The sequence below is a fragment of the Citrus sinensis genome, chromosome 4, assembly GCF_022201045.2.
Source record: "Citrus sinensis cultivar Valencia sweet orange chromosome 4, DVS_A1.0, whole genome shotgun sequence".
In the NCBI taxonomy this organism is placed as follows: domain Eukaryota; kingdom Viridiplantae; phylum Streptophyta; class Magnoliopsida; order Sapindales; family Rutaceae; genus Citrus; species Citrus sinensis.
Genome location: NC_068559.1, coordinates 22267245 through 22280955, shown reverse-complemented (window position 1 = coordinate 22280955; position 13711 = coordinate 22267245). Strand labels below are relative to the sequence as shown.

The 13711-nt window shown below is 42.6% G+C and overlaps 1 protein-coding gene and 1 pseudogene across 1 annotated transcript; one reads left to right on the top strand and one right to left on the bottom strand.

The window, feature by feature from the left end:
• The window catches only part of LOC102631352 (uncharacterized), a 112919-nt pseudogene that overhangs the window by 91418 nt on the left and 7790 nt on the right, over positions 1-13711 (bottom strand).
• On the top strand, positions 12627-13684 carry LOC127901751 (probable glutathione S-transferase). The gene is made up of 4 exons (XM_052439295.1): positions 12627-12636; positions 12758-12762; positions 12967-13233; positions 13313-13684. Exons 1-4 carry the CDS (start codon positions 12627-12629, stop codon positions 13655-13657), a joined length of 627 nt encoding a protein of 208 aa, XP_052295255.1. The 3' UTR covers positions 13658-13684.

Sequence of the window (13711 nt, the reverse complement as noted above, 5' to 3'; positions counted from 1 at the left end):
AAGAAATTAAAGCTTCTCCATAAAATTTACTGAAAGTTCCAGAGGATGTGTCAACATAGAAAATTCGATTGCACAAAAAATTTATTCATATCCGGATTGCATTTTCCAGCAAAAATTAACTTGATAACATGGAGAATTCAAAAGGCTTTGCCCATTAAACTATCAATGGAAATGAATATCACTTCAAGCTAAGAAGTTGGAGAAATATTTATATGGATCTAGCACACTATCTCAACATGTTATTTTAGAAGGTTTGATGAGTTTAATAATGGGATTATATAAATGTTGGTTTAAAATCACCATATGCATTAAAGAGGATAAGTCCCACTACGAAACCCACCATAGCTTCCTAAACAATAAGTTCCTAATGCTAAATTGGTGGCCAAACCCACATAAATTTTAATCTGTACATGATTAGCAAATCTTGTCGAAGCCTTAAATTTTTTTTTCTAATAATAATAATTATTTTTTAATCCAATGGTAACTAAATTTCTTTCCCATCCATATGAGTGAGTTTCAAACAGGGGCGGATCTATTAGAGCTGTTTTCGTTTTATTGTTTTCAAACTCAAGAAATTTTACCAACATTACTAGATAGCACCCACAGCCTTATATTAATGCAAAACAAAATGAGTATTCAATAACATATCAAGTATTTTTCATATTTTGACCTATTTGCAAAGTTTTGAAGTTTGATCACTGAAAATTTACAAGTTTTTCAAAACATAACCGGCCTGATCGACCTGAATCCCGAATTTTTGGAAAAAGTTTTGATCAGTCTCAAAACGGACGCCTTCAAATTTGGGTGACTAAACAAATGTGGGGGCGTTAGATATATCTGAGAATAAATTGTCATTGTCTGGTGAAATTCCATGCAGTCTAGGCAGTTGCATGACGTTGAAACGACTCATCATTTTCTTCCAAGGGAAAATTCCTTCTATCAAATAAAACAGGACGAACATGATCCTGCTGCATGGCTGAAAAATTAGCAAAAATATTATCCACATAGGTAGATGGATGCTTAATCCAAATTAGAACTGTTTTATTCATTTCTTGACTTTCTGCATTTCATCTTCTCATCTTCCCTTCACTCATCCAAAAATCTGAGCCTTTCGTAGATTCATTTTACTTCTTATTATTCTGAGCTGGTTTTGATATTTAAAATTCCTCTAATTTGTGGCTTGAGAGTGCCCAGCCTCGATTGCTTTCGCTGATGCCTCGGTTTTTCTGTCCTCTTTCTGAGATTTTTTATGAAATTTTTATGGCAAGATTATTTGAAGTACGGCCAAATTGCAGAATAGATGTGCCGAGATTTGTTGATTTCAAATTTCTTATCATCATCATCATTTATTTAATTTCAGTCAGTTAGATATCTACGCGGATTGAATGATTCTTATTGTTTCGCAACCTGCTGAATTTCTTGAACCCATTCATAGGTATGTATCGACGCATGATATGTCTGGGGTAGACTGCACCGAATATTTCAGAAAGGGAAAAAAGCTTTGTGAAACGTTGATTCCTGTGGTGCTTTAAGCCTTTCCTAAGTCATTTAACAGTAATCTGAACCTCCATCCATCATACTTAACTTTCTTATCCTACTTTTTTTTTCTTTTCTAATACTGTTGATTAAATTGTTTTATGTTCATTGTGGATTAATGGATTCCAAAATGATCCATCTTTTTAACTCATTTTGCGCCTCACAGATGGCCTATTTGCTTGATGCGGTCAGAAAATTGATTGGCGATCTTATCCTTCATCTTTATTACATCGTCCAATCAACTTCCTGTAACGTACTACGACAGTGGTAGATTTGCAGGCTTGAGTAGTTCCGAAATTGTTTCTTTCGGGACCATTGATTTTAGCTGGGCTAGATGATCAATTAAAGAGATTTTATTGTGTATGGACAGTTTCATTTCCTTTAGTGGTATGCTTACCAATCAGTAATCGGAATAAGATAGAATCATAATAGAATTGAAATAAAGAATGAGAATTATTATAAATTATTTATTTTAGCTGTAAGAATTTGTATTGTCATTGATGTATCTAATTTTTGTTGGAATTGGAATAGATTATTACAATACCAAAATAGTCTTAGTTGATTATTGTCATCATTTATTATAATAATTACAATTTTTATTTAAAATAATTATTGTCAATAATAATAATAATAATAATAATAGGACAACTAATAGTAGTAATTATTATTATAACAATAATTATTTATAAATAAACTGCTATTTAAAATGGACTAGGTCCGAGTCGATACGATTTTTTTTTTTGTGTCGGGATAGGATTAGAGTTCTTAACCTATTTATCTGACCAATGACACATGGGTAGTGATTGATTTCAAACTCTCCTCCAGAAAGATTTCCTCAAAATTATTTAGAGACTTGTATTCCCAACTTGATAGTGGGTATTTTGATGAACTGTTACATATTGATTGTGTAATAATAGTCAAATTAATTATGAGAAGATGAAAAGTCAAATATGAAAGAAAATTTCTGTATTTATTATATAATAGAGAATATACAAAGATGAAAAATAGTGATGCAACATCATCTCTAGGGATGGCAAAAATCCCCACGGGGACAGGTACCCTCGGGGATTTTCCCCATTCGGGGAGGGTACGGGGAAAATTTTATACCCAATTTTTTTTTCGGGGAGGGGACGGGGAAAATTTTTTACCCAACTTTTTATTCGGGGAGGGGACGGGGATGAGGTGGAATCCCCGTCCCCTACCCATTTCCCCATTTTAATTTTTAATTTTATTTTTATTTTTAAAATTACTAATAAATAAATAAAAAAATTATAAATATTGTTAAAAATAATAAATATCAAAATAGTTGTATGTTGGGAAAGTGGTCACCCCTTACCGGGAATTAGTTGAAGAGTATTAATTGAAGTTTTCACCAACTGTTTATTGCTTTGATTATACTGGTAGTAGTTCTTCTACTAGATCTACAGGGGATTCTTATAAGAAAGCAACCAAATGGATGACAGGTTTTGATGATTATGTAAACAATGGAGATTGTGCATTTGTTGCAGATGAATTAGATTCATATTTTGATGAGAAAGTTATACCTCAGATGGAAGATTTTAATATTTTGAGTTGACGGAAGACAAATGCTAATAGGTATCCTACATTAGCTCGAATTGCTAGAGATATTTTGGCAATTCCAATTACAACAGTTGCTTCTGAATCAGCTTTTAACACTAGTGGTAGAGTTGTGAGCCCATACCATAACAAACTTCATCCAAGCACATTGGAGGCCTTAATGTGCTGTCAAAGTTGGTTACGAGCTTACAATAGCGGTATGAGTTTATTTTAATATGATTAATTTAAAATCGAAAATAAAAAAATGTATTAGACTATTAGTTATTCGGGGACCGGGGACCCTCGGGGATCCCCTGTTATTATTCGGGGAGGGGATGGAGATTCTCTCAAGCAATTCTGACGGGGATGGGGAGGGGACGGGGATATATGCAAAATATCGGGGATGGGTATGGGGAGATTGGTCCCCTCCCCTCCCCTCCCCATTGCCATCCCTAATCATCTCTTGTAGTCCCAACTTTATATATATATATAGATATAGATATAGATATAGATAGATTGTTTAGAATTCAAACCCCATGTGTTCCAAAATTACAAAATCACCATCATTCAGTTGGTGGGGATTTACCTAGTAAACTAAGTTCTACACGTTATATTTTAATTGACTGGTTAAAACCATTCCCCATGTGTTCCACAACTGCTTATGTTTTCTAAAATTTTCCGTCAAATTTCGGTCAAAATGACATTAATTTGATACAAAGAAACCATGCGTGAGGGTAGGGCAAAGAAAATATTTGGTGCTTTTGAAATACCACATTACAAAATTAATGTGAAGCTTCTATCTGATTAATGAATGACATTTGACACCATGTGTCCCCATCAATTTTGCAAAGCGCATTGCTCCTACGGAATAATTAACGGAGAAATATCCTTCTTTAACAGTCATTAACGGAGAAATGTCCACACGGGCGGTACAAGAAATCACTAAATCTTCATCATTATTAATTGTGTTAAGTCCCATTTCATCAAATATTGCTTGACCGACTTCAAGTCAGGCACGAAGTCACAACCCACGGAAGTCAAAGTCATCATTTTCGCAAAAATTTCTCTTGGAGAAAACAAAAAGAACTATTCGTGAAGAAAACTATTCGAATTATTAATATTAATAATAATAATAATTATTAGTAATTATTATTAATAACAAAAAGAACTATTCGAATTATTATTAATAATTTGGACAGGGTAAGCCTGGACTGAGCTGACACCATGCCGGACTTCAACTTCTCTGCTGCTTCCGGCTTCCTCTTCCTTTTTCTATCTATTGGATAAATGACAGAGATTTTGTACTACTTAGTTGGCATTTTCTTGTTTGAATTAGTGAGATGTCGTCTGTGTTTAGCTTTGGAATGTAATTCAGTTTCTACATTTTTTTAATTTAAAAAAATTATTATACATGTATTCTTAGTAGTTGCACCAAAGGAGTTAAAGAAGTTGCTGAATCTGGGGGGAACTTGTCAACCCGACATAGAATATTAAGAGTTGGAAACAATCAGTTGTTCGGAAATATCCCAAGTGGATTAAGAAATCTTGTTAACTTAGAGCTTTTACACTTGTGGGCAACCAATTCACAGGCCGAATTCCGGGAAGTATAGGAGATCTTCATAAGCTGCAAAGGTTGACGCTTGAGATGAACAAGTTTTGGGGGGAAATTCCATCTTCTATAGGAAATTTGACATTGTTAATCACACTAAATTTTGCCGAAAACATGTTAGAGGGAAGCATTCCATCAAGTCTAGGGAAATGCCAAAACTTGATATTATTAGATCTCTCTAATAACAACCTCACTGGTACCACACCCACTGAAGTGATTGGTCTCTCTTCCTTGTCAATCTATCTCGATCTATCTCAAAACCAATTGAACGGTCCTTTGCCCTCAAATTTTGGTATCTTGAAAAATCTGGGTGCTATAGATATATCGGAGAACAAATTGTCTGGTCAAATTCCAAGCAGTATAGGAAGTTGCATTAGGTTGGAACAACTCGTCATGAACGGTAATTTCTTTCGAGGGAATATCCCTTCATCATTGAGTTCTTTGAGAGGCATTGAGAATCTTGATCTTTCGCGGAACAATTTGTCTGGCCGAATTCCAAAATATCTGGAAAACTTACCCTTTTTGCAGAATTTAAATCTGTCTTTTAATCATTTTGAGGGTGAAGTACCAATAAAAGGAGTCTTCAGCAATTCGAGTGCTATATCTCTTGACGGAAATGATAACCTCTGTGGTGGCATATCTGAGTTGCATTTAACTACTTGTTCCATCAAAGAATCAAAGCAATCACGTTCCCGTTCCCTGAAACTGATTATTCCTGTTGTTACAGGAATTTTGTTAGTAACAGGGATGTCGTGTTTAAAAATTACTTCCTGGCGAAGCAAATCAAAAAAGGAGCCGGCCACTCCTCCATCAACTCTCTTGGCTTCGGTTTTACGAGTGTCCTATGAGAATCTCTTCAAAGCAACTGACGGGTTCTCTTTGGAAAACTTGATTGGTGCCGGTAGCTTTGGTTCGGTCTATAAAGGAGTCCTCAATCATGATGATCATGAAACGCTGGTGGCAGTTAAGGTGCTTAATCTTCAACATCGAGGAGCTTCAAAGAGTTTCATGTCGGAGTGTCAGGCCTTGAGAAGTATTAGGCATCGGAATCTCGTCAAAATAATAACTTCCTGTGCAAGTGTTGACTTCCAAGGAAATGATTCCGAGGCTTTAGTTTATGAGTTCATGGTTAACGGGAGCCTGGAGGAATGGTTGCATCCAAACCGTGAGGCACTTAAGAATCTGAATCTCCTCCAAAGACTGAGTATTGCCGTTGATGTTGCTTCCGCATTGGATTATCTTCATCATTATTGCGAGACTCCAATAGTCCATTGTGATCTCAAGCCAAGCAATGTTCTTCTGGATGGTGAATTGACTGCCCATGTAGGTGATTTTGGATTAGCAAAATTCCTTCCGGAAGCCACCAACAACTTGTCATCTAATCAACAAGCTCTGTTGGAGTAAAAGGAACCGTTGGTTATGCTGCTCCAGGTAAATACTATAATTTAACTAACTTCTTTTGCAATCCTTAGAGCTTTTACTAGTTGAACCAACAGTTTTAATTTTCAAATTGCAGAGTACGGAATGGGGAGCGAGGTCTCAACAAGTGGAGACGTGTACAGTTTTGGCATACTCTTGCTGGAAACGTTTACAGGAAAGAGGCCGACGAATGAGATGTTTACCGGCAATCTAACCCTACATAATTTTGTCAAGGAAGCTCTTCCTGAAAGACTTGCTGAAATTGTTGATCCAGTGCTGCTTGTAGAAAGAGAAGAAGGGGAGACAAGCAAGGCCAATGCTCACAAACAATTTACCAGAAGTTTTAGTGTTAAAGAGTGCTTGGTTTCAGTACTGGGAATCGGAGTCACTTGCTCTTCAGAGTTGCCGAGAGAACGAATGAACATGGAAGAGGTTGCGGCTCAGCTGCTTTCCTTCAGAAACAAACTTGTCAAAAATGTGCGAGGCCAACCGCTAACGTGCACATACAAGTTATGTATCATCCCCTGCATCGCTAACAAGTGGATTTAATTGCCCACATCAAACAATATTGATATAATTGTAATATTCCATGCTCAACAACTGAATAGATATTGTGTTAGAATTTACAGCTCAAAACGTGTCTTCTTAATTAGGAAAGTTTACCAAACTCACTGACTAGTGATATGTGATATGTGATATTACACATGTTTAACCTTTACTAACGATACTCTTAGCTTTTTGACTCTTCTAAATTAATAATAATAATCTAAAGAAAAATGTTTCCAAGTTTGATTCAAAGTTGAACCAATCTAGCACCAGAATTGGGCTTAATGAGCCTATTTTGAGAAATATTTGGCAAAATCCTAGACACTTTTTACATTACTTATTTTCACTGGACAATACCGATTGATTAGTGTAAATGGTTACTTACGATTCGGCTTGTCCATAGTAAACTCCGCATGCACAAGACAAACTTGTTCTTGTGCATGTTGAAAGCCAAGTAAAACAGTTAGCTTCAAAAACTAATAAATGATAAGAACAATGCCACATCCTTTAAGGAAGTGCAACGAACAAACGTTGATTGCGACACAAACTTTGGGAATTTCATCTTTTCTCCTTCACAAATGCCAATTAACCTTGATACTCAAGGTTTAATTACTATCAGCCAACCAAAAGAAACAAGAACAAAGAAAGTGAATTTGTCAAAGGGAGAGGTTGTTTTGCTTGAGAGCAAAGATTGCACTGGCTGAGAAAGGAGTTGAATATGAGCCAGATGTCACGGGATGAGTGTTTTGCGCAGCTAACCCGTGCGGCACTTAGACAACTTTGCCGAATATTGCTAAGTAAGCCTAGAGATTCTCGAACAAGAGAAGAGAGCAATTGAGCCAAAGAAACTTGTATTGCACAAAGAGAGATTACAGTGCTTGTTGGATACAAATGCTTAATGCCATCCCATATTTATAGGGGAGGTTTTGCCTAACTTTGCCTAACTTCACCTAACTTTGCCAAACTTGGTCAAACTCTAGAGTATTTTACAATTTCCTAGCTATTTGCATGTGCTGGAATTGTATAAAGTATTCTAGAATATTTACATGTTCACATGTGCTAGAGTTGCCTAGAACCTTCCGGATTTGGGCCAAGCTAGCACTCTTGGCCTTGTGTTGGCTCTCTAGCCCGAAATTGTGGGCAATTGGGCTAGCGAATTGGGCGGTCCGCAACATCCTCCCCCACCTAAGCTCGCGGCGTCCTCGTCGCGCTCTCGTGCTTGAAGTGCTGGATGTGCTCAGCGAATTGCCACAAATCATCTTCGCGTTCCCAAGTGGCTTCGCTCTCGGGGAGGTTTTTCCACTTCACCAAGTACTCGCTATGTGCTGGCACACCCCTCCTCGAAACCGTTCGGTCCGCAATGATGTAGTCCACATCTTTGTCGAACGCGGTGACAACGGCAGTTGGTGCGCGCCTCGATTCTCCGCGACTTGGTTCTCCCATGTCTTCATGATATGGCTTGAGAAGGCTCACATGGAAGACCGGATGGATCTTGAGTCTTGGCGGAAGTTGGAGTTGATACGAAACGTTGCCTACACGTCGAACAACTCGGAAGGGTCCCTCGTAGCGCCTCACTAACCCCTTGTGAACTTTCCGCAAAGTCTTGAATTGTTGGGGTAGGAGCTTGATCATGACTTGATCTCCTTCCTTGTACTCAACATGCCGTCTCCTTGTATCAGCCCATTTCTTCATTTTCCTCGCGGCTTTGTCGAGATAGGCTCGCGTGATGTCCGCTTCCTCATGCCATTCGCGGGCGAGCTTGTGTGCCGCGGGGCTTTTCCCTCCGTAAGTCGAGGCTATGGCATTGGGGGTCATGGGCTGGAATCCCATGATGATCTCGAACGGACTCTTGCTTGTAGCCTCGCTTCGCTGCAAGTTATAAGAAAATTGGGCGATGTCGAGTAGCTTCGCCCAATCCCGCTGGTGAGCGCTCACATAATGCCTCAGGTACATCTCGAGGAGGCCATTAATGCGCTCGGTCTGCCCATCCGTTTGTGGGTGGAAACTTGTCGAGAACTTGAGATCGGTCCCCAACATCTTAAAGAGCTCCGTCCAAAACCGCCCAGTAAACCGAGGGTCTCGGTCGCTCACAATGCTCTTCGGAACTCCCCAAAGCTTCACAATGTGCTTGACGAATAGGCGGGCTGCCTCGTCCGCTTTGCAATCGACGGGTGCGGCAATGAATGTAGCATACTTGCTGTATCGGTCGACAACGACCATGATGCTACCGCAACCTTCGGACTTGGGCAGCGATGTGATGAAGTCCATGGAGACACTCTCCCATGGCCTTGTTGCTAGTGGTAGCGGCTCTAACAGTCCCGCTGGAAGTTGATGATCCACCTTGTCTTGTTGGCACACAAGACAAGTTCGCACATATGCCTCGATGTCGTCCCTCATGTGCGGCCAAAAATACGAGGCTTGAACTAGTGCGGTGGTGCGCTCGATTCCTGGGTGACCAGCCCACTTAGAGTCGTGGCACTCCTTGATTACTTCCTTCCGCAAGTTTCCCCACCTTGGCACGAACAGCCGATCTCCCTTGGTGAGGAGGATGCCTTCCTCTTGCCAAAACCGCCTTGTCTTTCCTTCGAGCACCTTCTCCAGCAAATCCTTTGCTAGCGGATCTTGTTGGAGGCCTTCCTTGATGCGTGAGACAAGGTCGGACTTCGGTTGGCTCATGCTAAGTGTTGCCAATTCCGCCTTGCGGCTTAGAGCGTCCGCAACAACATTGGCTTTCCCCGGTTTGTACTCTAGCCGATAGTCGAATTCCGCAAGGAAATCTTGCCACCGTGCTTGCTTCGGACTCAACTTCTTCTGAGTTTGAAAGTAGCTTGTCGCCACGTTATCCGTCATAATCGTGAAGTGCGAGCCAAGCAAGTAATGTCGCCACACCCGCAAGCAATGTATGATTGCGGTCATCTCCTTCTCTTGCACCGTGTAGCGGCGTTCCGTGTCATTTAGCTTTCGACTCTCGAACGCTATTGGGTGGCCTTCTTGCATAAGGACTCCACCTATGGCGAAATCCGAGGCATCCGTTTGAACTTCAAATGGCTTGGTGTGGTCCGGAAGAGCGAGGACTGGTTCCTCCAAAATTGCCTTCTTCAACTCCTCGAAGGCGCGTTGGCACTCTTCGGACCAATGCCATGTTCTGTTTTTCTTGAGCATATCCGTCAAGGGTGCCGCCTTGGCTGAATAGCCCTTAATGAAGCGGCGGTAGTAATTCACCAGCCCAAGGAATGAGCGAAGCTCGGGTACTTTCGAGGGAGGCTCCCAATCGAGGATGGCCTTTACTTTGTCATTCTCCATCATGATCTTCCCGCCCGCAATCTTGTGGCCAAGGAACTCCACCTCTTGTTGGGCAAACGAGCACTTCTCTAGTTTGAGGAAGAGCTCATTGTCTCGAAGTACTTGGAGGACTTGTTGCAAGTGTTGGGCATGATCCTCGAGTGTGGTGCTATACACCACAATGTCGTCCAAGTACACGACCACGAAGCGGTCGAGGAATGGTTGGAGTACCTTGTTCATGAGTGTGCAAAATGTGGCGGGTGCATTAGTAAGGCCAAAAGGCATCACAAGGAATTCGAAAGACCCGTACCTTGTTGTGCACGCTGTCTTTTGTTCATCTCCCTTGGCGATGCGCACTTGGTAGTACCCAGAGCGTAAGTCAAGTTTGGTGAAGTACCGTGCTTTACCAAGCTGGTCGAACAAGTCCGCAATCAAGGGAATCGGATACTTGTTCTTGATGGTGATCTTGTTGAGCGCTCTATAGTCGATGCACATCCGCAGCGATCCATCCTTTTTCTTTTGGAAGAGGACCGGTGCACCGAATGGGGCCTTTGAGGGGCGAATATAGCCTGCGTCCAGCAAGTCTTTGAGTTGTCTCCGCAACTCCTCTAATTCGGGTGGCGCCATGCGGTAGGGCGCCAAGGCTGGTGGCTTCGCGCCTTGTTCCAGCTCGATCGCATGATCTACCTCTCGCAGAGGTGGGAGCTTCTTCGGAAGTTCTGGAGGCATCACGTCCTTGTACTTACTGAGGACGGCTTGAATTTGCGGAGGGACTTGGCTTGGCGAAGTTCCGCTATTTCCTTCCTCATTTAGTTCCCGAATGGAGACTAAGAAGCTGGGGTCCTTTTTGAAAGCCTTCTTGAATTGCATGGCGGAGAGTGTCTTCTCCTCGGACTTGCCTCGTTCCGTGGGAACCATGCATGCCTTACTCCCGTCGAGGATACTTAGGGAGTTTGTAGCGGGCAGCGGGAAGGCATGGACTTGGTCGAAGAATTCCATGCCGAGGACCATCTTGAAGTCATCCATGGGCACAATGGAGAAATCAAGCTTTCCGCTCCACGTACCAAGTGTGATGTGTACGCCTTGTGCAATTCCCGCAATTGGCTTGGCGGGTGAGTTTACTGCCTTCATTGTGCCTCCTTCCTTGGTGGCCTTGAGGCCTAAACGCTTGGCCTCATCTACGGACACGAAATTGTGTGTTGCTCCCGTGTCTAGCAGCGTGCGAACGGACTGACCGTTTACCTTTGCGCTTACATACATGAGCCCTTTCTTGACGAGTGTGGGCTGTTGGCGATTGAGTGCGCCGAGGCGTTGGAGAGAACCCATGCTGAGTTGGGGTTCCTCCGTGGACATTGTGGGGTTGCTCTTGAGTTGGGCAGCAAGAGCATTAAGCGACCTCTTCTCCGGACAGTCGCGTACCCAATGAGGTCCGTTGCATATGAAGCATGGGCTTCGCGGCTTTGGCGCCTCCTTCTTGCCCTCCGATTTTCCTTGCCAACTCTTATTGCTAGGTGGCTTTTTCTGCCCCCAATCTTTGCGGTTGTTGCCCTTGTCCTTGCGACTCTCTCCCCCACCTTTGCCTTGGTTGGCCTTTTTGTCCTTGGATTGGGTAGAGTATTCGGTGAGCGACTCCGCAACGGCAATGGCATCGTCAAGTGTTTGAACACCACGCCTATCAAGCTCGGTCTTGGCCCAATCCTTGAGGCCATCTTGGAAGTAGAAGAGTGAATCCTTGTCGGACATGTCGCTTATCTCCAACATGAGGGTAGTGAACTCGTTGATGTAATCCCGAATGCTACCCGATTGCTTGAGGCGACGTAAGCGCACTCGCGCTTCTTTCTCCGCATTGCTTGGGGCGAACTGCTTTCGGAGTTCTTGCTTGAAGTCGGCCCAAGTGTCGATGGTGCAAATGCCCTTGCCCATCTCGCCATGCTTGCGACGCCACCATAGTTGTGCAGCGCCTCTAAGATAGGTGGGTGCAGTGCCCACTTTCGATGCCTCATCTCGGACACCCATGGCATCGAAGTATTGATCCAGCCCAAAGAGGAAATTGTCCACGATGGTGGCATTGCGTGTGCCATCGTAGGTGTCAGGCTTTGGCACGTCAATGCGGCGCGCATCACTCGAGTTTGCGGAAGCTGGACTTGTGGAGAGTGTGCGCTTGTGCCATGCCCAATCCGAGCGGACTTCATCCACTTCCGCACGGACAGTACGTAGTTCGTCCTGAACAAAACTACGAAGTTTGAACAACTCATCATGGAAAGAACGAAACTCACCTCGGAGAATGTTCGCTTGCTCATGGATGAGAGCTTTTGTGGCCACCGTGAACTCGGCGTATTCTCCCTCGAGACCATCCACTCTTTCCTCCAATCCCACGAGGCTATCTTGAGCGGCGGACAATGCTATTTCGAGAGTGCCTACACGAGGCTCCAACGCATCCACGGATAGGGCCTTGGACTTGCCGCGAGTCTTGCCTTGGGCGCGTTCTCCCTCTCGGCCACGGCTTGGTTCCGGTGGAACATCCACACCAACAACACCCTCTTGTGCTACGTTCGAAGGGTTGGCCATTGCTTCGTGAGCTAATTTGCGTGCGTGCAAACCTTAGCTCTGATACCACTTGTCACGGGATGAGTGTTTTGCGCAGCTAACCCGTGCGGCACTTAGACAACTTTGCCGAATGTTGCTAAGTAAGCCTAGAGATTCTCAAACAAGAGAAGAGAGCAATTGAGCCAAAGAAACTTGTATTGCACAAAGAGAGATTACAGTGCTTGTTGGATACAAATGCTTAATGCCATCCCATATTTATAGGGGAGGTTTTGCCTAACTTTGCCTAACTTCACCTAACTTTGCCAAACTTGGTCAAACTCTAGAGTATTTTACAATTTCCTAGCTATTTGCATGTGCTGGAATTGTATAAAGTATTCTAGAATATTTACATGTTCACATGTGCTAGAGTTGCCTAGAACCTTCCGGATTTGGGCCAAGCTAGCACTCTTGGCCTTGTGTTGGCTCTCTAGCCCGAAATTGTGGGCAATTGGGCTAGCGAATTGGGCGGTCCGCAACACAGAGCTGAGAACTTGTTTGGGGGCAAGAGTGACCTGCTGCTCAAATCAAACCCCATCTACAAGAAAGTCCCAGTTTTGCTACACGATGGGAAACCATTGTGTGAATCCACTATTATAGTTAACTACATTGACGAGACTTGGCCTTCGCCACCACTTCTCCCATCCTGTGCTTATGAGAGAGCTAAGGCAAGGTTCTGGGCAGATTTTATTGACAAGAAGGTCAGTCTATAATTCTCAAGTGTAAATGTTTGTATCTTTCTAAATGCGAACTTAAAAGATGACACCACTTTTTTGGCAGGTATTCGATGCAGTATGCAACATATGGAAAAGCAAGGGCGAGGTCCCAGAGACGGCGAAGAATGAATTTATAGAGATTTTGAAGCAACTTGAGGGAGCTTTAGGGGAGAAGGATTTCTTTGGCGGGGATAGCTTAGGATTCGTTGATGTCATTGCCATTCCACTGACTTGTTGGTTTTACGCGGTTGAGAAATTTGGGGGATTTAAGGTTGAGAATGAGTGCCCCAAATTCTCAGCATGGATGAACAAGTGCATGCAAAGAGATACTGTTGCCAGGATCCTTCCAGACCCAGAAAAGGTCTACGAATTTGTTATCACGTTGAGGAACATGTTTGGAATTGAATAGTGAAAGGCTTATGCCGCTGAAAAGCTTTCATTCTCATGTGAAGATAACTTTCAG

Coding starts and splice junctions, on each gene's coding strand:
- LOC127901751 (XM_052439295.1), top strand. Junction 13,234..13,312: donor CAGATTTTATTGACAAGAAG/GTCAGTCTATAA, acceptor CTTTTTTGGCAG/GTATTCGATGCAGTATGCAA.